The sequence below is a fragment of the Rattus norvegicus genome, chromosome 1 (genome assembly GCF_036323735.1).
Source record: "Rattus norvegicus strain BN/NHsdMcwi chromosome 1, GRCr8, whole genome shotgun sequence".
Taxonomy (NCBI): domain Eukaryota; kingdom Metazoa; phylum Chordata; class Mammalia; order Rodentia; family Muridae; genus Rattus; species Rattus norvegicus.
In genome coordinates this window covers 104,240,915-104,262,684 of record NC_086019.1, presented here as the reverse complement: position 1 = coordinate 104,262,684, position 21,770 = coordinate 104,240,915, and the positions used below count along the sequence as shown (strand labels likewise).

At 52.6% G+C, this 21,770-nt stretch overlaps 1 protein-coding gene across 4 annotated transcripts in view; it reads left to right on the top strand.

The window, feature by feature from the left end:
• Myh14 (myosin heavy chain 14) overlaps positions 1-21,770 on the top strand; it is a 62,592-nt gene that overhangs the window by 32,685 nt on the left and 8,137 nt on the right. For all 4 annotated transcript variants that reach the window (XM_006229057.5, XM_006229056.5, XM_063261923.1 and 1 more), the window contains 20 exons: positions 3,764-3,951; positions 4,699-4,820; positions 5,271-5,340; positions 5,736-5,896; positions 6,559-6,667; positions 7,397-7,528; positions 8,080-8,286; positions 8,737-8,874; positions 9,188-9,311; positions 9,463-9,634; positions 10,553-10,765; positions 12,282-12,426; positions 12,591-12,797; positions 13,353-13,457; positions 13,539-13,691; positions 14,548-14,796; positions 15,787-15,999; positions 19,582-19,794; positions 20,430-20,591; positions 21,418-21,546. In XM_006229057.5, the coding sequence (XP_006229119.1) occupies positions 3,764-3,951; positions 4,699-4,820; positions 5,271-5,340; positions 5,736-5,896; positions 6,559-6,667; positions 7,397-7,528; positions 8,080-8,286; positions 8,737-8,874; positions 9,188-9,311; positions 9,463-9,634; positions 10,553-10,765; positions 12,282-12,426; positions 12,591-12,797; positions 13,353-13,457; positions 13,539-13,691; positions 14,548-14,796; positions 15,787-15,999; positions 19,582-19,794; positions 20,430-20,591; positions 21,418-21,546 (3,212 nt within the window). The remainder of the gene's footprint in view (positions 1-3,763; positions 3,952-4,698; positions 4,821-5,270; positions 5,341-5,735; positions 5,897-6,558; positions 6,668-7,396; positions 7,529-8,079; positions 8,287-8,736; positions 8,875-9,187; positions 9,312-9,462; positions 9,635-10,552; positions 10,766-12,281; positions 12,427-12,590; positions 12,798-13,352; positions 13,458-13,538; positions 13,692-14,547; positions 14,797-15,786; positions 16,000-19,581; positions 19,795-20,429; positions 20,592-21,417; positions 21,547-21,770) is intronic.

Sequence of the window (21,770 nt, the reverse complement as noted above, 5' to 3'; positions counted from 1 at the left end):
ATGGGTGAATGGATGGATGGACAGATGGATGGATGGATGGGTGGACAGATGGATGGATGGGTGGACAGATGGATGGATGGGTGGACAGACGGATGGACAGATGGACGGATGGATGGATGGACGGACGGATGGACGGATGGATGGATGGATGGATGAATGGATGGATGGATGGGTGGGTGGGTGGGTAGGTGAGTAGAAAGCTACATGGGTTGATGAGTGGTTTGGTGGGTGGATGTGTTGTTTTCTTAAATTAGCATCTTACACGAGGATAAGAAATACAGGCGGGGCTGGGGATTTAGCTCAGTGGTAGAGCGCTTGCCTAGCAAGCGCAAGGCCCTGGGTTCGGTCCCCAGCTCCGAAAAAAAGAAAAAAAAAAGAAATAATACAGGCATACCCATGGGCATATCGTTGTTGATGATCATTTTTAGAAAAATAAGTGCAGCCATCCCTTGGGACACACAGGACACTAGGCCACTCAAAGACTTACATCAATACCATAGTATTCACATTTGACACACACACCTTCCCAGATACTTTTTCCTCTCTATCCCTATAGGCTGAATCATCCCTCATCCTATTTATTTAACAAAATGCAAATGATATGTAAATAGTGGTTACACTACTACACAGAACATGGCAGGAAAAAGCCTGTTTTGTGTTCAGTATAAACTCTTTTCCTCAGAGTATTTTTAATTAGTTGTTCAGTCGCAAGCGCCAAGCCTGAATATATGGAAAGCTGATTTTATGTAGATATTTTTAGCCAGGCATGGTGGTGCAAGCCTTTAATCCCAGCACTCGAGGGTGGGTGGGGTGGGGGAGGCAAGTGGAACTCTGTGAGTTTATATCATGAGCTCTAAGGAAGCCAGAGAGGCCATGTCTCAAATAAACAAACAAGTTGAGCAATCAGGGAGCCCAAGTTCAGGAGCAGCACCTCCGTCAGGGGCTCCAACACTTCTGTCCTCCATGGGTACCTGCACCCATGCACTCACACGCACACACATACACGTGCGCGCACACACACACACACATACACACATACACACACATACACATACACACACATACACACATACATACAAACGCACGCACACACACACACATACACACATACACACACATACACATACACACACATACACACATACATACAAACGCACGCATACACACGCACGCACACACATGCACACACACACATACACATACACACACATACACACATACATACACACGCATGCACACACATGCACACACACACACATACACACATGCACACTCACACGCACACGGAGTTAAAAATAATCAAAATAGGGCTGGAGAGATGGCTCAGTGGTTAAGAGCACCGGCTGCTCTTCCAGAGGTCCTGAGTTCAATTCCCAGCAACCACATGGTGACTCACAACCATCTTTAATGGGATCTGACGCCCGCCCTCTTCTGGTGTGTCTTAAGACAGCTACAGTGTACTCATATGTAATAAATAAATAAATCTTTAAAAAATAATCAGGGGTTGGGTGTTTAACTCAGTGGTAGAGTGCTTGCCTAGCAAGCACAAGGCCCTGGGTTCGGTCCTCAGCGTAGTTCATGGGCACTATGGACACATGACCCATCTGTCCCATCCCCTGAGTGCCTGTCTCTGAGTGACAGTCCTGCTCTTCTGGAGCTGATGTTAAATCAATCTTCTCCCACTAGAAACCATTAGCAAAGCTGGTGCAAAGGGCAGGGGAAGGGGAAGGGTAGGGACTTGGTCCAGTTTACATTCATCTCACTCTGGCTGCCTTGATCCCAGAATCAGACATGCTGCACCCTAGCAACCATCAGGGGGAAGGGGGGGGGACAAATGAGATAGTCTGTGTCCTAGAGTTTTACTGCTGTGAAAAGACACCATGACTGAGACAACTCTTATAAAGACAGCATTTAATTGGGGCTGGCTTACTGGGTCAGAGGTTCAGCCCAATATCATCAAGGCAGGAACATGGCAGCATCCAGGCAGCCACGGTACAGAGGAGCTGAGAGGTCTACATCTTCATCTAGAGGCTGCTAGCAGGATGCTGACTTCCAGGCAGCTAGGATGAGGGTCTTAAAGCCCACACCCACAGTGACACAGCTACTCCAGCAGGGCCACACCCACTCCAGCAAGGCCACGCCCACTCCAACAGGGCCACTCCCACTTCAACAGGACCACACCTCCTAAAGGTGCCACTCTCTGGGCTGAGCACAGACAAACCATCGCAGTCCCCTAGGGGCAGAGTGTATGCGCCAAGTTAGTTGTTGAGCTTCCTGGCATCCAGGGCAAAAGGATTACCTAAGCAGACAGATGCAGTCTTGGGCCTAAGGTGTTCTGTTGTTTTCTTTGGTGCTGATTCTTCCCAGATGACCTCAGCGCTACAGTTAGGGTGAACAGAACTTGATTAGGTCCCAGGCAACACCTGGGTCCTGCCTGCTTGCTCTGTGCTGACTAATGCTCTCTCTCTCTCTTCCTCTCACCTCCCCCCTCCCATCTCCACACATCTCTCCCACCACTGCCATCTTCCCCACCCCTCATCTGTCCACCCCAGAACAAGGGGGTCTCCAACAGTTCACTTTCCTTGGCTCCTTCCCGTCGCCGTCCCCTGGACCTGCAGGGGGACTCAGCTCTGGTGCTTCTCCTCCAGGGCTTGGGTCTCTCTGTGCACCCACGGGTGAGGTTGCAGGATACAGTGGGGGGTAGGGTGGGGAGGGGTCCTGGGTGGAAACGTCGGTCCCCCTCCTCTCTGCATGAAGTTTCTCCCTCCTTGCTGAGCCCTCAGTGGGTCTGGAGCCTTCTAGCTAGACCATACATTAAAAATACAGAGAAGGGGCCAGCAAGATGGGCCAGCACGTAAAGATGTGTGTGTGGCCAAGCCTGACGATCTGAGTTCCATCTCCCAGGACACATGTGGGGGAGGAGCAAACAATTCCCACAAACTGTCTGTCCTCTATACATGCCTTACACACATGCGCACACTCACGTGGACACACACACACAGTGTAATAACATTTTAAGAAAGGCATTTCTGGAGAGATGGCTCAGCAGTTAAGAGCACTGACTGCTCTTCCAGAGTTCCTGAGTTCAATTCCCAGCAACCACAGGGTGGCTCATAACTATCTGTAATGAGATCTTATGCCTTCTTCTGGCCTGCAGGCATACATGCAGGCAGAAAGCTGTATACATAATAAGTAAACAATTTTTTAAAAAAGGGCATTTCCTGAGCACCTAATGTGTAAACAAGGAAACAAGCACAGAGAGGTTATGCAGTTTGCTCAAGGTCACACAGCCAGTAAGTGATAGAGTAGGGATTTAAACCCAGCTCTTCCTTATGCTGTAGAAACCCAGTCAATGAGATCTGATGTTTTGAAAATGACTGACAGCATAGGGACACCAAAAAGACTTGAACCTGGGGAGAGTCAGCAGTGGCAGGGTACACCTAGACTCATTATCAGGATCTGGCCCTGGGTCTCTACTTTCTGACCTATGTGACCTTGAGGCCAGTTGCTGCATTTATGGCTGGCTGTCTGCCTGTCAACTGTACCCCAAGCCCCAAACCCAAGGAGCAGTGCTCTGTGCGACATGCTGGGCCCTGTAAACAGCAAGATGCTCTACCTTGGCTAACTCCACTCCTTAAAGCTGACTCTAAGAAGCTGGGTGTGGTGACTCCGGCCCAGCACTCTGGAGTCTGAGGCAGGAGGATGGCAGGATTTATGGCTGGCTGACCTTAATCTTTTTGTACACTTCTTCGTCCCTCTACAGTGGAGGGCATCGTGGGGCTGGAGCAAGTGAGCAGCCTTGGAGATGGCCCCCCGGGAGGCCGCCCCCGCCGTGGAATGTTCCGGACCGTGGGGCAGCTCTACAAAGAATCCCTGAGCCGCCTCATGGCCACGCTCAGCAACACCAACCCTAGTTTTGTCCGCTGCATCGTTCCCAATCATGAGAAGAGGGTGAGTGGGAGGTGTGCTCTGTGAGTGGGTATAAGTGGCTGCCATGTCTGGGCTCTCTGCTTCTGTCACGTAAAGTTTTTGAGTGTCCACTATGTGGCAGAAACAGAACACAGTGGCAGAGAGACAAGGAGAGCCTCTTCTGCTGTGTCCTTCGAGGAGCTAAGGATGAAGGGAGATCACCGAGTTCTCACACTTGCTGGTAGACAGAGCAAAAGGGGTACTGAACAAACTACACATACAACCCAGCTCCCAGAGTGAAGTGCAGGTGACTGAAGGCGTGAGAAGGTCACTTGGATTTTACCTAGCCAGGGAGTCACAGAAGGCTCCCTGGAGGGGAGGGGACTGAACTGATAGCCTAGGTAGTTTTCCAAGCAGGGAAGAGCTTGTTTTCCAAGCTTGTGCCTCTGTCCCAGAGGCGGGTGGGAACATGGTGGGAATAAGGGGTGGAAGAAAGCTGCTTGGATAGGAGGTGGCACAGGCCCGTCAGTTTAGCACTAGGGACAATAAGATAGAATAACTGTTAAGTTCAGTACCGATCTCTCCTATGGCACCAGTTCAAAGACAGTCTGGGCAACTTAATAACGCCGTGTTTCAAATAAGTAAAAACAGTATGTTGCTCACTAATAAAGTTTCTTTCTAGAATCCCCCAGTGAGAGGTTGGGGGTGTGGATCAGTGGTAAATACTTGCCACAGGCCAGCTTGTGGCACCCCTGGTGGCCACCACTGACCCTGCCGACACCCCTGCAGGCTGGGAAACTGGAGCCGCGCCTGGTGCTGGACCAGCTCCGTTGTAATGGTGTCCTCGAGGGTATCCGCATCTGTCGCCAAGGTTTCCCCAACCGCATCCTCTTTCAGGAGTTCCGGCAGCGGTGAGCAGGGCCAGCAAAGGGCTTCAGGGGACTGGGCAGGATGGGAGCCAAGTCCCTACAAATGCTATCTCAGCTTGGGGGCTGGATGCACCTGAGAAAGGATCAGCGTGAAAGGCGCCTAGGGTGCCAGCTCTACTTAGGGTCACTTCAGTGCGCGATCCTCTATACTTAAAACAGAAGTAGAAGCTGGGCATAGTGTCTTCAGCTCTTGGGAGGCAAATACAGGAAAATCCTTTGAAGGCCAGGCCTGGTCTACATAGTGAGTTTCAGGGCAGCCAACGTTACAAAATGAGATCCTGTCTCAAAAAAAAAAAAAAAAAAAAAAACCAAGATTCCAAGTGTCCCATCCCAGTGATGTGGTTTGCATTCCTGATGTCTACCAAGCCTTGTTTATATGGTCTCTCATGCCACTGCGGCCCTTTTCCCCTCTACCCTCCCCTCTGGTTGCAGCTATGAAATCCTCACCCCGAACGCCATTCCCAAGGGCTTCATGGACGGCAAACAGGCCTGTGAGAAGATGGTATGTAGGGGCGGGGCTGAGTTTGGGGGCGGGATTGTGGAGGGATGGGGCTTTGTGGTCTGAGGTGAGGCCTGTTTAGTGGGTAGGGCCCATGGCTGGAGTGGGGAGGGATTTCTCTTGCTGGGGGCGGGGCCTGTAGATGAAGGTGGTGCTAACCCCATGGGCAGGTTTTGGGCCTTTGGCATTGGGGTGGGATGTATGAAAAGCAGGAAGCGTTGGGCCTTCAGAAAGCTGTTTCGTAAGCCCTGTATGATAGGGTGGAGCCCATAGCATGGGAGTAGGGTCTGTGGCAGGTGTAGGGTCTGGAAGGGGATCCAGGTGTGTGGGGGACTGCCCCATTGTCCTTCCTCATACAATTTCTTTTTCTCCCCCCCCTCCCCACGCTCACCCCCCAGATCCAGGCCCTGGAGCTAGACCCCAACTTGTACCGTGTTGGCCAAAGCAAGATCTTCTTCCGGGCAGGGGTCCTAGCTCAACTGGAGGAGGAGCGAGATCTCAAGGTCACCGACATCATAGTATCTTTTCAGGCAGCGGCACGGGGCTACCTGGCCCGTAGGTGAGGGACGCCATGCTGTGTCAGGTGTTGTGGGCCAAGGCTGGGCTGAGGCCAGCAAACTTTCAGAGGAAGCTGGGGTGCTGCATGCTGCAGGAGTTCAAAAGGTCGGGGTCCAGCAGGATACATTGTTGCTCAGGACCCCAACTGGAGGGGTGAAATATCTTGATGAAAGAGAATGAGAAGCTGGTGTGTGTAAGAGCCCCATGGTGGGGCACCTGGCCTGTCTCAGATGCAGACAGTCATAGAACGATCTCTCTTCTGGCGGCCCAGACCCAGGCTGGAGGCTTGGGACCTTACCCTGGGTCCCTGGGGAATGTGGAGAGCTATGAGCCAAGGGCAGGGTCAGTGTGCGAGGATGGACTGAGAAGAAAGGGAGGCTGAGGCTGGGCAGAGCCAAGGCAGGATGTGTAAGATTGATTGTAAAGTCTGCTGTGGTGAGCGTTCAGCGCAGTGGCTGCGGGGCTCACCTAGTGTTGGTGAGACCCTGGTCCCATCCTCACTGGGATGTACGCTTGTCACTCCTGAGCTGTGGAGGTGGAGTTGGGGAATCAAGAGTTCAAAGTCAGCCCAAGCTACATGAGACCCCCATGTCCCCCAAACAATCAAGGGTAGAGTGGCTGCTTTCTGGGGGCCAGCCCCCACTCTCAGCGGTGTCCCCACAGGGCTTTCCAGAGGAGGCAGCAGCAGCAGAGTGCTCTGAGGGTGATGCAGAGAAACTGTGCCGCCTACCTCAAGCTGAGGAACTGGCAGTGGTGGAGACTGTTCATCAAGGTGAGGGAGGCTGGGCCTGCGCCTCAGCTCCGGGACGCCTCAGCTCACGGTCGCCTCAGCTCCGGGTGGGAGGGGCACTCCGCTCTCAGCGTCTGCGCATTGGAGCCCCTCTGCCCGCCTGTAACCCAGGATTCTTTAGACAGCAAGTGGTTTAAACTAGTCTGATGCAGGACACGGGAGGGTGGGGGGGAGGGTGGGGTTAAGCTCGCCTGGAATCTCTGCACATTGGAGAGGATGGGTGGAGGCCTTGGCCTTTGCTCAGTTAGAAGTGCGCTTGCTCAACATGCATTAAACTGTCACCCCAGAACTCCGGAGACAGGAGGATCGGGTGTTCTAGGTCATCTGTGGCTACATATAGTGTTTGATTCTAGCCAGGACTACCTAAGCTCTTGTCTCAGGAAAAAAAAAAAAAAAAAAAAAAAAAAGGGAAGGGGGATAATATCATGGCTCAGCAGATTAAAGATGCTTGCCCCCAAGCCTGATGGCATGAGTTCAATCCCCAGGACCCAGACTGTGGTAGGAGGAAACTGATTCCATCAAACGTGTAAAACCACTACCATCAAACAAAGCAACAGATCAAAAGTACACACAGTTTCAGGTGCAGCTGGATCCAGAAGGAGCCAGTGGTCTCCAGACCACCCTCGGGTTCACAGGGATACATCAGCAAAGGTGGCAGGCTGCAGGCGTGTGGTGGGTTCCCCTTTCTGGAGCTACTGTATTTTTCCCCAGGTGAAGCCCCTGCTGCAGGTGACACGGCAGGATGAGGTGCTGCAGGCGCGAGCCCAGGAGCTACAGAAAGTTCAGGAGCTGCAGCAGCAGAGCGCCCGTGAAGTGGGGGAACTGCAGGGTCGAGTGGCACAGGTGAGGAGAGGCCATGTGACATAAGGAGGGAGGCCTCGCAGAAGAGTGGGTCTGTGTGGGTGTGGCCATGGTATGAGGGGCAGGGCTCTTGAGTTGAGCCACTTCCACAGAAGGAGTGGGAGTGTGGGGAAGTGGTTGGGCATAAGGGCATGGTCAAGACGGTGAAGAGTATGGCTTGGAGTGGGGCAGGATATGAAGGGCAGAACGAAGGGGATGAGGAGGTGGGGCCGTGCGTGTGTGTCAGGGTCGGGCTGGGAGGGCAAGTGAGGCTACTAGGCAGGGCCTGTGTGATGGACAGGATTCCTATGGGCAGGGATGGGGTTCAAGGTTGGCTTTAGGCCTTGAGATGGGGCTTTGATGAGTGCAGCGAGTTGAAGACAGTAGGGGTCGAATGGTGAATGTGGAGCTATGACAGAGCTGTGTGGATGAGGGGCGGAGGCCAGGGCTTAAGGGGCAGGGTCTGCTGCACCCAGGCTGGGTGGTGGGAGGTAAGAGGTGGGGATGTGGGCACAGCCTGAGAGAGGCCCCTGAATGGTACCCGCCGTCCACAGCTAGAGGAGGAGCGTGCGCGCCTGGCTGAGCAGCTGCGAGCGGAAGCGGAGCTGTGCTCTGAGGCGGAGGAGACACGGGCACGATTGGCTGCCCGGAAGCAGGAGCTGGAGCTGGTGGTGACAGAGCTGGAGGCACGAGTGGGCGAGGAAGAAGAGTGCAGCCGGCAGCTACAGAGCGAGAAGAAGAGGCTGCAGCAGCACATCCAGGTGTGGGGGCCCAGACACCCCTGTCCACCCCACCGCACAGCTCGGCTCCGAGGGTCTAAAGCACAAAGACTAAGTAGAGTTCATTCAAATGGTGGAGGAACTAGAATCAGCTTCAGGTACTGCTGGATCCCTCTATTAAGTCCCTTCCTCAGGATTCAGCCTCTGTCTTCGGCCCTGACCCCAGTAGGCCACCCTCCTGTGACTACTCTCTCAAATCTGTGTGCACTAAGGGAACACTCGAGTTCTTTTTCTGCATGAATAGAAATCGTTACCCATCTTAGGGGTCTATAATGGTGTCTGGTATACACTAGACACTCAGTAAGTGCTTGTCAAGCCAATGAGTGAGCAAAACGGGGAGACAAGGAGAAGCTTGATGCTGCCCAGTCACCCAGGGCATTGACATGTGTAAAGCCACAGCCCTGGGGTCCCCATCCCCTCCACCCACCACAGGAGCTGGAGACCCACCTAGAAGCAGAGGAGGGTGCCCGGCAGAAACTGCAGCTGGAGAAAGTGACCACAGAGGCCAAGATGAAGAAGTTTGAGGAGGATCTGCTGCTCCTGGAAGACCAGAATTCCAAGCTGAGCAAGGTGGGGCCTGGGTCAGCGAGAGAAGCCTCCGGGGGCCATGGGCATGCCAAAGCAAGATGGGTTCCTGCTGGAGGCAGGGGTTGGAGGGGTGATGGTGAGGATTCACTACCACATGGGGATGGCCCGAAGTGTTGTTCATAAGAGCAGCCCACATCCCTCCCTGTGCTTAATGACATCAAAGAGTCCCTGTGACTGGGTAGGCTGGGTCCAGACCCCAGGATGGAGAGGAGGGAGGGGTGGAAGGAAGACTGGGAAGGGCAGATGCTGGTGAGATGGCGGGAAAGCAAGGGTCCTGAGTCTCTTCTGTCCCCAGGAGCGGAGGCTGCTGGAGGAGCGCCTGGCTGAGTTCTCCTCACAGGCAGCAGAAGAGGAAGAGAAAGTCAAAAGCCTTAACAAGCTGAGGGTCAAATATGAAGCCACAATCGCAGACATGGAAGGTAAGCAGCCGGGAGCCAGGGTGGGCTGTGTGCATACTGAAGACCTGCGGGCAGCGGGTCAGAGGGAGGAGGAGGATTGGAGAGGGTCAGAGGGAGGAGGAGGTGGTGCCAGGCCTCTGTCTGCAGCCCTTGCCTGTCCTGATGCCTGCAGACCGACTGAAGAAAGAGGAGAAAGGCCGCCAGGAACTAGAGAAGCTGAAGCGACGGCTGGATGGGGAGAGCTCAGAGCTTCAGGAACAGATGATGGAGCAGAAGCAGAGGGCAGAGGAGCTGCTCATACAGCTGGGCCGCAAGGAGGAAGAGCTGCAGTCGGCCCTGGTCAGGTGAGCCTCCCCAGGAGCGGTCCCTCCTCCCCTTGCCTCGACAAAGACACAGCATGTGAGGGACCTCAACTGCGAGGGCTCCACACACAGTTGTTGAGCCACTGCTGTGTGCAAGCCATGATGCTGCTTATTTGAAACACATTGACCGTACTACATGGGAGGCCTTCCAAGATACCTTGGCCTGTGGGTACAGCTCCATCGCAAAGAAAATGTGAATTAGAAAGGCTGGAGATAGCTCAGTGGTTAAGAGCACTGGCTGCTCTTGCCCCCACCTGGAGGCCCACAACTGTCTGTAACCACGGTTCTATGGAATCTGACATTCTGTTCTGGCCTCCTTGGGCACTGCAGACATAGAGCACACACACTCGTTCGCATAAAATAAAAATAAATCTTTAAAAAAAATTAAGGTGGAAAAATGATTTGAGGATACTTCTTTTTTTTTTTTTTTTTGGTTCTTTTTTTCGGAGCTGGGGACCGAACCCAGGGCCTTGCGCTTCCTAGGTAAGCGCTCTACCACTGAGCTAAATCCCCAGCCCCTTGAGGATACTTCTGACCTCTACTTGTACACACAGAAGTTAAAATGATCCAGCACTTGGGAAGCTGAGACAGGAGCTTTGTCATGAGTTCAAGTCTAGCCTGAGCAACTTAGAAAGATCCCGTCCTGGAAAACAGCAGCAACCACTCCCCAAAGACCCACAAAGGCGCTGGGCACAGGGCAGGAGCCCAGTGCCACCTGGGGGAACTGTGGGTTCTGCTGCACACCCAGGAATATGAATAGAAAGGATTTGGGAATAGGAGTCACATGGCCAGAGACAGAGCTAGGACTTGAACCCACATCTGATCTCTCCAGCCCCCAAACATCACCCTCCGCTCTGCCTGAGTACCAACCCCCTTCTTGGTCCTTGTCACAACCCCCAGGGCAGAGGAGGAGGGTGGTGCCCGTGCTCAGCTGCTCAAGTCTCTGCGAGAGGCACAGGCTGGCCTTGCTGAGGCCCAGGAGGACCTGGAAGCTGAGCGGGTAGCCAGGGCCAAGGCGGAGAAGCAGCGCCGGGACCTGGGCGAGGAGTTGGAGGCGCTCCGCGGGGAGCTAGAGGACACGCTGGATTCCACCAACGCCCAGCAGGAGCTGCGGTAAGAAGATGTGGTGGGTGGGCATAGGAGAATAGTGGATGGGACAGGGAGGGTGTGGCACATCTGGACAGAGGCCACACACGCGCGCGTGCACACACACGCACACACACGCACACACACGCACACACACGCACACACACGCACACACACGCACACACACGCACACACACGCACACACACGCACACAGGTACCAGCTCTGAAGATGTGGATTGAAGAGTCAGACCTGAGCCTTGTCCTCAGGCTACCCCATTCTTAGAGAACTTTTCTTTGTTTGTTTGTTTGTTTGTTTGTTTGATTTGGGCTTCTTGAGACATAGTTTCTTTGCGCAACAGCCCTGGGTGTCCTGAAATTTGCTCTGTAGACCCAGCTGGCCTCAAAGTCACAGAGATCTGCCTGCCTCTGCCTCCCAAGTGTTGGGATTAAAGGTGGCTAACCCTCTCTTTTTAATAAAGAGACGTACTCATTTTATTTATGTGAGCACACTGCAGCTGTCTTCACATACCCCAGAAGACATCAGATCCCATTACTGATGGTTGTGAGCCATCATATGACTGCTGGGAACTGAACTCGGGGACCTTTGGAAGACTAGTCGGGGCTCTTAACCATGGAGTCATCTCTCCAGTCCCAATGCCAACTCTTTTTTTTTTCTTTTCTTTTTTTCTTTTTTGGAGCTGGGGACCGAACCCAGGGCCTTGCACTTGCTAGGCAAGTGCTCTACCACTGAGCTAAATCCCCAACCCCACCAATGCCAACTCTTAAGTGAATCTAGGGACTGGAGAGATGGCTCAGTGGTTAAGAACACTGGCTTCTTTTACAGAAGATTTGAGTTCAGTTCTCAGCACCCACATGGTGGTTTACAACTTCCTGTGGCTCCAGCTTCAGGAGATATGACACCCCTTCTGGCCTCCTTGGGCACTGCAGTCACATGTACATACCCATACACATACATTTAAGTAATACAAGAGATTTAAGCCACGTCTGTGGGAGATACTCTGGAAGGACATTGCTGAGGAATGGCCCTTTGAGTAGGGTTTGAGGAATAAATAGGAGGTGACACTTTACAACACACACCCTTTTGTATCACCACCCAGATACCTTGGGAAATGTATTTGTTATATAACCTGACAAGAGGTGACTTGAGAGGGCAGGTCTGTTTTAGCTCATGATTTCATGGCAGGGAAGTGGCTTCCATGCTGGCAGGAGTGTTTCCTGTCTGTGGTGGAGGAGCTTGTGGTAGGGCTGGCTGCCATCCTGACAGAACAGCAGATGCACTCTGGCAGGAATCCAGGCTGACTATAACCCTCAGCCTCCCTGTGTCAGCTGAACCCCTTGTCCATCTTGCCAAACAGCGCCTCCAGCTGAGCACTGAGGTGTTGGGACTCATGAGCTGTTGGGGAGCACAAACTACAGGCCCATCCTTGGAGGAAATGGAGGAGGAGACCATGTCTGGTTCTCTTCACATCCCACAGTCCTTTGCTCTACATTCCTGTCCCCTCTCTTCTGCCCACATCAAAGGTCCAAGAGGGAGCAGGAGGTGACAGAGCTGAAAAAGACTTTGGAAGAGGAGGCCCGGACTCACGAGGTGGCCATGCAGGAGCTGAGACAGAGGCATAGCCAGGCCCTGGTGGAGCTGACAGAGCAGTTGGAGCAAGCACGGAGGGTGAGTAGGTGGCAGCCGGCCACTCTCCGGGAGATAGCCTTTAATAAGTGTGAATTGAAAAGAGACTATTGAATGAAAACTCAAGGGGATGAGGGGTGAGCAATGGTGGTGAGCGTGCGGAGGCTCTGAGTTAGAGCCTCAACAGCTCCACCCACTCCATGCAGGGCAAAAGTGTGTGGGAGAAGACCCGGCTCTCCCTGGAGGCTGAGGTGTCTGAACTTAAGACGGAGCTGAGCAGCCTGCAGACCTCAAGACAGGAGGGTGAGCAGAAGAGGCGACGCCTGGAGTCCCAGCTACAGGAGGTCCAGGGCCGATCCAGCGATTCCGAGAGGGCTCGGGCTGAGGCTGCTGAGAAGCTACAGAGAGCCCAGGTGGGCAGGGGCAAGGGGTGCCATGTAACTAATCCTGGGAGGACTGAACAGTTTCACTCTAAATAGAGCAGCAAGGACAGAAAAAAGAAAAGACTCCACCCCAGTCTAGCTTGGTTCAAATATTTTCCACTTTTGAAACAGGGTTACTATGCGGCGTAGCGCTGGCTGTGCTGGAGCTCACTCTGTAGACCGGGCTAGTCTTGAACTCACAGAGATCCCCTTGCCTCTGGCTCCCCCCAAATTCTGGGATTAAAGTCTTGAGCCACCACACCCAAATCCCTCATCCTTTTTCATTGCTGAATAGTATTCCCTCATTTGGCTGTGGTTCCCTCTTTGGATCAGGCTTGAGCACAGCAATTTCCCTATAAGCACAGGGGCCAGAAATTCCTCTCCTCTAGGAACACCTAATACTTGGCCTCTGTGTTAATACTGTGTTAGACCCTGGCCATGGCACTGGCTTCCCACCATGCTTACAGCTAGGATTTGGGGCAGAGGTGTGGATAAGGCCCACCATGTTGAACTACCCTGGCCAGCTGCATTTTCTCCTTTTCGCAGGTGGAACTTGAGAGCGTGTCCACAGCCCTAAGTGAGGCTGAGTCCAAGGCCATCAGGCTGAGCAAGGAGCTGAGCAGTGCAGAGTCCCAGCTGCACGACACCCAGGTGACCCTGCTCGTCTCTCCCACCCCCATCCTCTACTCTGCCACTGACTCCACCTGACCCCCTCATCCCTTCCTCCCACAGGAACTGCTGCAGGAGGAGACCAGGGCAAAGCTGGCTTTGGGGTCCCGTGTGCGTGCCCTGGAGGCCGAGGCAGCCGGGCTTCGGGAGCAGATGGAAGAGGAGGTGGTTGCCAGGGAACGGGCTGGCCGAGAGCTGCAGACCACACAGGCCCAGGTGGGCAGTAAATCCCGTCCAGGGACCACGGCCCCCATGCCTCCCTGGCTATGTCCCCACTGCCAAGCCTGCCCCTGACATCCCTACTCCACAGTGCACAGTGTGGGTGATGAACCCTGCCCTGCTGAACCTCCTCCGCTCTCCCTAGGTAGCACAAGGACTCCCCCACCCTGCCTCACAGCCTGCTATGGCTCCCCAGTACCCTGGACAGAGCCTCTGGCTGTATTATCCAGTAATGTCTGCAGACCTTGGCTCTTTCAGGCTTACGATCTTCCCTTCCTCTTAGTCGGTTACTTGTCCCATCCACCCTCCGTTTTACTCTGGCTAAATTTTGGCCACCTTGGGCTGTGACTGTTCTACCCATGTGTCTCCTCACCAGATTATGTATCCCATCTATTAACTGACCCTGATATGTATGGGAAGTCTTAAGAAACGCCAGCAGAATGAATGAGTGAGCCTTCCACAGGCAGGCTCCTACGTGTACTTCAAAACCCATCTCCAATGGAGACCCTTCCCCACCCTATGTATTTCCCAGACTATCTCCTCCTGTCCCTCCTCCTCTTTTTCCTCTTCTTTTCCTCTTCTTCTTTTTTTTCTTCCTCAGCCTTTGTCACTTTGCCTTGGTCTGGGGGACCCAACGGCAAATCCCATTTAGACTGAGTGCTTGGTCATGCTGAGGGTGCCAGTACCCTGGAAGAGCTAGGCTGATAGTTCTCAGGGTCTCAACTGCTTTGAGGCAGGAGGGCCCAGTGGTCAGCTCCTTCCTGTCTTTAGGCCTCAGTTTGCATCCAGGACATGGGGTGCCAGAAGCCCACACCACAGTCACTCACCACCATCACCTTTCTCCTCCCTGCAGCTCTCTGAATGGCGGCGACGCCAGGAAGAAGAGGCTGCCGTGCTGGAGGCTGGGGAGGAGGCTCGGCGCCGTGCAGCCCGGGAGGCAGAGACCCTGGCCCAGCGCCTGGCAGAAAAGACTGAGGCTGTAGAAAGACTGGAGCGAGCCCGGCGGCGGCTGCAGCAGGAGCTGGACGACGCCACTGTGGACCTGGGGCAGCAGAAACAGCTCCTGAGCACACTGGAGAAGAAGCAGCGAAAGTTTGACCAGGTGAATGCCACCCTGAGGAACCAGAAGCCCATTTGAATATCGGGAAAATTTTGCTAGCAGAGGGAACATTTGAGATAAGTTTTGAAGTAGGCATAGGAGTTGTGTCACAGCCAGGTAGGGGCTGACTCTGCCACAAAATAGTCTATAAAGCAGGCCACTGCGAGTGTCCAGCTTGTGCCTGTCACCCCATTGCTTGAGTGCCCCAGTTTAAATAAAGGTGTACAGAACATCCTGTCTTGTGCCCCTGAGGGTTCTTACACCCTGCCTCAGTTGTCCTGTGTGTTGCTGCTCCCATTTCAGCCTCAGTCTATCCATCTAGAAAGTGGGAATCTTATCAAGCGTACCGCATCCTTGAGGATTAAAATAATCATTGCAGATGCCAGAGGTTCGCATGCCTGTCAGCATTCTGTTACTGCTGCAAGCACTAGAGGCGACTGGCGAGGAAAAAGCATTATTTTGGCTCATGGGTTTGGAGGGTTTGGTTCTCAGCCATTAGTGCTATTGCTGACAGCTCTGTGAGTCAGAAGATCGTGGTGGCAGCAAGTGGCGGCATAACCAGAAGTCAGACAGAGCCCTTTTCAACCATTCTTGCCTAGGTTTCCATGCCCAAAAAGCCCATCAATTACAGATGGGAGTTTCCAGTCCCCAGTGTCTGTAGCGAAGGTCACGTGTCTTTCTGGCTGATTAAAAGATTTTCAGAGGGCCGATGAGGTGGCCCACCCTGGTTAAAGTGAAGGTGCAGTTCAGCCTCTCCAACGTCCATGTAAACGCTGGGTGGGTGTGGTGGCCATCTGTAGTTCCAGCCTTGGTAGCCAGCAGAGGAGGCTGGCTAGCTGTCTCTCCCCCTGTCTATTTCTTGTGTCTCTTTGTGTGTGTGTCCCTCTTTATTTCTAACTCTGTCTCTCTCAAGTATTCTCTTTCCTCCCTCTCCACCTCCCTTCCCCACCCTCCTTCCAGTCAACCCATCTCCCCCTGCATTTTTCTCTGCAGCTCCTGGCAGAGGAGAAGGCTGCAGTGCTACGGGCTGTGGAAGATCGTGAACGGGTAGAGGCTGAAGGCCGGGAGCGAGAGGCCCGGGCCCTGTCGCTGACACGGGCCCTGGAAGAGGAGCAGGAGGCACGGGAGGAGCTGGAGAGGCAGAACCGTGCTCTGCGGGCTGAGCTGGAGGCACTGCTAAGCAGCAAGGATGATGTTGGCAAGAATGTAAGCAGGTTGTGGGCACAGTGGGGACGGAAGCTCACACAGCAGATATGCAGTCATCTGCTCACCAAAGGACAGATGGGCGTTCTGCAGACACTCGCAGGGTGTGAACAAATTCCTCCACTGTAGCTGGACTTTGGTTACTTGGTGGGTTCTTCTTTTTCCACCCTTCTCTACCCTTCCCCCTAACACTAAACAGGAGAGAGAAAAAGATAGAGGGAAAGGGGTGACTATCATTAGTCTACCCCTGCTGATTAGGGGCATCGAGATCCTTGGGGCGAGTGTGATCTTCGCCATCAGGATATCTACTTCTTCTTTGTGCATGACTGCTTAACAAACCATGACTAACAACCCACCCGGCCTCTCAGGGACCCTCTCATTTATAGACCCTCTGAAGAGCCCCCGGAATTCCAAATGTCACACAATCGTAAGGAACTGTCTCCTGCTGGCAAAATCACACCTCTGCCAGAGCACGGGGCAAATCATAGTCAGCTGCTGTGGACAGTCTGAAGTAGCCACATATCCCCACATCTGGGATTAGAACAAAAACGTATTCTTGTAATATCCCTGTGCTTTCTAAAAAAGCCAAAACTCAAAAATTGTCATTTCACTCCATCACACATACACAGTTTTGTTTAACTTTTTTCATTTGTTTGCTTCCCCTCCCCCACCACTCCTACAGGATTTTTCTTTCTTTCTTTCTTTCTTTCTTTCTTTCTTTCTTTCTTTTTTTTTTTTTTTGGTTCTTTTTTTTGGAGCTGGGGACCGAACCCAGGGCCTTGCGCTTCCTAGGCAAGCATTCTACCACTGAGCTAAATCCCCAACCCCTCTTTCTTTTTTTAAAAAAGAAATTTATTTTATTTATTTATTTTATGGCACACCAGAAGAGGGCATCGGATCCCATTACAAATGGTTGTGAGGTACCATGTGGTTGCTGGGAATTGAACTCAGGACCTCTGGAAGAACAGTCAGTGCTCTTAACCTTTGAGCCATCTCTCTAGTCCCCAGACAGGGTTTTTCTATGTAGCCCCAGCAGTCCTAAAATTTGCTGTGTAGGGTCAGCCTTGAACTCAAGAGATCCTCCCAATTGCTAAGATTAAAGGCACGCACCGAAACACTCAGCTTTTCTATTATTAGCATGATCATCATCATCATCATCATCATCATCATTGTTATTTTTTTATCTCAAGTTGATTTAGGACTCCTGGCAATCCTCCTGCCTCAGCCTTCTGTGTGTTGAAGTATGTGCCACCATACCTTGCCAGACATATGTCACACACAGAACGAGATTGCCACTCACATATACGCAGTAGGGACGCTATTAAATGCAAGCTTCTGCGTGTGCCCAGGCCTGCACCTCTAGGCCTGGCTGACCTGTCTCAGTGTGGGTCACTGGGATAGGGAATAAATAGGTGGACATGAGCCCTGTGCTCTGCATGTTGGAGCCTGGGAGACCATCATGGGAGCAGCTGGCAGCAGCTAGAGTTGCAGGGCTGAAGGGCAAAGGCAGCTTCTCCAGGAGGTGACAGCTAAGCAGAGTCTCCCACAGGTTGTGTCTGGTTCTTGGGGTTTTGATAAGAACCTCCCTGGAAGATATGGAAGCCCCCAATTGATGTAAGAATGGAGGTGGAGAGTGCGTTCATGACAACTGGGAGGAACTGACAAGGTGGCTCAGTGGTCATGAGCACTGGCTGTGACCTCTGGTAGAAGCCCTGGGTTTAGTTCCCAGCACTTACATCAGCGGTTCACAACCCTCAGCTCCAAAGGATCTGCTGCCCCCTTCTGGCCTCTGTGGGTACCGAATGTACACATGCACATACCCATACACAAACATGGAGGCACATAATTTAAAATAATTTATTATTTATTTTTAAAAGTCAATGGCAATGTGTCTTTTTTATATTCTTTAAAAAGACACATTTGGGGGTTGGGGATTTAGCTCAGTGGTAGAGCGCTTGCCTAGGAAGCACAAGGCCCTGGGTTTGGTCCCCAGCTCCGAAAAAAAGAACCAAAAAAAAAAAAAAAAAAAAAAGACACATTTGTTTTTACATGCATTATTGGTGTTCTGCCGACTTGACAGTGTGAGGGTGTCAGATCCTCTGGAGTTGGAGTTACAGACAGTGTGAGTGCCATGTGGGTGCTGGGAATTGAACCTGGGTTCTCTGGAAGAGTAGTCAGTGCTCTTACCCACTGAACCATCTCTCCGGCTCCAGTAACGTATTTTTTTAAAAGCATCTTTGTAGAAATAAGATTGAGTCAAAGATACACCTCACATGAGCACCGTTAGGGAGAATTATAGACTCACAGCTACAGGCAGTCACAATGGGGCCCTGAGGTGGTGAGCATTAACAGAGACCCTCCACCTACAGCACAATGGGGTTCCTGAGGGGAAAGAGCCTCTGGAGAAGGAAGAGGACTTCTTGCTGTCATAGATTTTTAAGCATGTTCTCATGGCCTTTCCATTTCGATGACGAAACATCAAGACAAGAAGCTGAACAGAACATGGAGGAACCCTGCATGCTGACCCCCTCACACTCCGCTAGCTTTCTTTTCTTTCTTTTCTATTTCTTTCTTTTTTGTATTTTGAGGCAGGGTTTCTCTGTGTAATCCTGGCAGTTCTGGACTCTGTAGACCAGGCTAGCCTTGAACACAGAGATCCACGTGGATTAAAGTATGCATCACCACTGCCCAGTTCAGCTAACTTCCTTACATAGCCTAGCCCACCTAACTAGGAATGCTGCTGCCCACAGTGGGCTGGGCTCTCTTGTATCAATTAATAAGCAAAACAGTCCCCCTCCCTCAGATGCCCACAGACTGGACAATTCCTCAATCAGGGCTCTTCTCTCAGATGACTAAGTTGACAGTGGTTGAGTTCATTACCACACAGCCTAGTCTCTGCGCCAGAAGTTTCAAGGCATTGTGAATAGTAAAATAAAATGCAAGGACGCTGGGTCAGCAAGATGGCCCAGAGGAGAAAGGTGCTTGCCACCAAGGCCGCTGACCTTAGTTTGTATTTTGAGGCAGGGTTTCTCTGTGTAACCCTGGCAGCCCTGGACTCTGTAGACCAGGCTAGCCTTGAGCTATGTGACCCACGTGGTGGAGGGAGAGAACTGATTCCTGCAAGTTATCCTCTAACCTTTTCATGTACACTGTGGCGAACGTGTGTGTGTGTGTGTGTGTGTGTGTGTGTGTGTGTGTGTGTGTGTGAGAGAGAGAGAGAGAGAGAGAGAGAGAGAGAGAGAGAGAACCATTTTAGAACCTAAGCAAGGCAGATCTTTAAGTTCGAAGCCAGCCTTGTCTACAGAGTGAGTTCCAGGACAGGCAGGACAGGCAGAGAAGCCCTGTCTTGAAACCCTAAAACAAAAACAACTAAAACCAATCATCACATATAGGCTTTCATAAAATGTCCTCGGATCATTTAAGATGATGCCTGGTTGGTGTTCAGTAAATAGTGTGAATGAGAGAATTAACTCACTTAGGCTTCTCTACCAGCTACTACTCTGGTCTCCATCATGGCCTCCCCTCTACTCAGGACACCATCTTAATCCTGGCCCAGGCCTCACACTGGCTCCCCCTCTCCACCAGGTGCACGAGCTCGAGCGAGCCCGCAGGGTGGCTGAACAGGCAGCCAGTGACCTGCGGACACAGGTGACAGAACTGGAGGATGAGCTGACTGCCGCGGAGGATGCCAAACTGCGCCTGGAGGTGACTGTGCAGGCCCTGAAGGCTCAACATGAACGCGACCTGCAGGGCCGTGATGATGCTGGCGAGGAGAGGCGGAGGCAGCTGGCCAAGCAGGTACTGTCTGGCAAGAGGCTACAGTGTGCCTGCGCCACCCTGGTGACAGCACATGGGAAGGGAGTTCCCCTCTGTTAGCGTTTTCACCAGGGTCCACTTGCTGTCCACCCCTACACAGAGAGCCATCCTCCTGCTCTGCCAGGAGGCAGGGACACACCCGTGCCACGGCGGGTGTGTCAACATTCCCTAGCACACACACCATTTACCAAGCATAGTGTGCAGCCTCAAGGACACACCCACGTCCTGCCCCTCACTGTCAGCCTAAGTGGCTGACTTTTCCTTTGGAAGTTTAAATAGAATGTTACCTTTGATAGAAAGGACATGGAGTGGCCATAGAAAGGATTCCAGCCCAGCTTGGTAAACCACTGAGTTGACTGGGGCTTGCTTAGAGCAGCGAGAGTGACTCCAGGCACGTGGTGCAAGTGTGACTCCAGGCACGTGGTGCAAACCCACTAAAAGAGCCTCCTCTCCCTCAGCCGGTGCTTACTACCTTGGGGAGGGAGGGGAGCTTTTGAATCTTATAAAGGAAATAGATATAAAACAGGGCAGGAGGGACCAAAAAGGCCTAGGTAGGATGAGTCACAGAGGAGGAATCTGGTTGCCATGATCTCTAACCTCTCTGACCCTGCCCCCAGCTGAGAGACGCAGAGGTAGAGCGCGATGAGGAACGGAAGCAGAGGGCACTGGCCATGGCTGCCCGCAAGAAGCTGGAGTTGGAACTGGAGGAGTTGAAGGCACAGACATCTGCTGCTGGGCAGGGCAAGGAAGAGGCAGTGAAGCAGCTGAAGAAGATGCAGGTGAGGGGGACCTCGAGGGTGGGAGGAGCCAGGGATCCAGGGTCGGAGGTCTGGTCCCACCACCTTCACGGGCAGCAGGAGCCGGATTAGCTAGTGGCCTCGGAAAAAGCTGGCTTCTGATGTGTGTTCATTCTTTTTTATTTTGCATTTCCTTCATTTCAGATGCTAGGCTTTGAAATCTAAGCTCATCATTTAATTAGGTGTTAAATTTAATGATGGAACCTAGCGCCGTGAATAATGCTCTCTGGGGCATTCTAATCAGGGGCTTTACCAACGAGCCACGCCCCTGCTCTTCGCCGGGCAGGGGGAGGGATTCTAGGCAAGGGCTCTATCATTGAACCACACCCCCAGCCAATACTAGGGCATTTAAACCGACAGGTACCTGTGGTATATTACTATGGGGCAGCAGTCAAAAGGGCCAGTTTGTACATCCAGAAAAAAGATTCCTTGCTTAACCCCTTCGTCAGACATGTAATAATAATAATAACTTTTACCACTGTAGCCCACCTTCTTTATCACTGGTTCCTTATAGCAGTGCTGGACTCCCCTTGGGTGGAGAAAAAGTTTGCCTTGGGCTCTCCTCACACTCCCAGGCAGTGATCACATAGCCACAGGCTAAATATTCTGTCGTGGCTCACTTTAAGAGGTTAACTAAGGCTTAGAGAAGGAGTGGAATTGGCCCAAGGGCACACACACAGCACGCCTAGGCTTTGGGGCAGACAATGGTCTCTGTGCTGGCCCTGCTTGCCCTGGCCTTGAGCAGGTAATCAGCTCCCTCAAGGGTGGGGTTTCTGGTCACAGTTTGACAAAGCCCTCACCTACCCAGGCCCAGATGAAGGAGCTGTGGCGGGAGGTGGAGGAGACGCGTAGCTCCCGCGAGGAGATGTTTACCCTGAGCAGGGAAAGTGAGAAGAGGCTCAAGGGGTTGGAAGCTGAGGTGCTGCGGCTGCAGGAGGTAAGATGTGAGCAGGGCCCAGCGGGAGGCCCCAGAGTGGGTGTGGCTTAACTGGAGTACCTGGAGGATGGGCGGGGCTTTTCGGGAGGTCTTGGGAGGGGACACTTTGGAAGTAGGCGTGGCTCCCTGTGTCTCCTGCCTTCCGGAGTTGGGAATCTTGTCCTGGGGGCTATTGGGAGTCAGAGCAGGAACTGCTAGGGGTAGTCCTAGAAAGACGAGGAAGA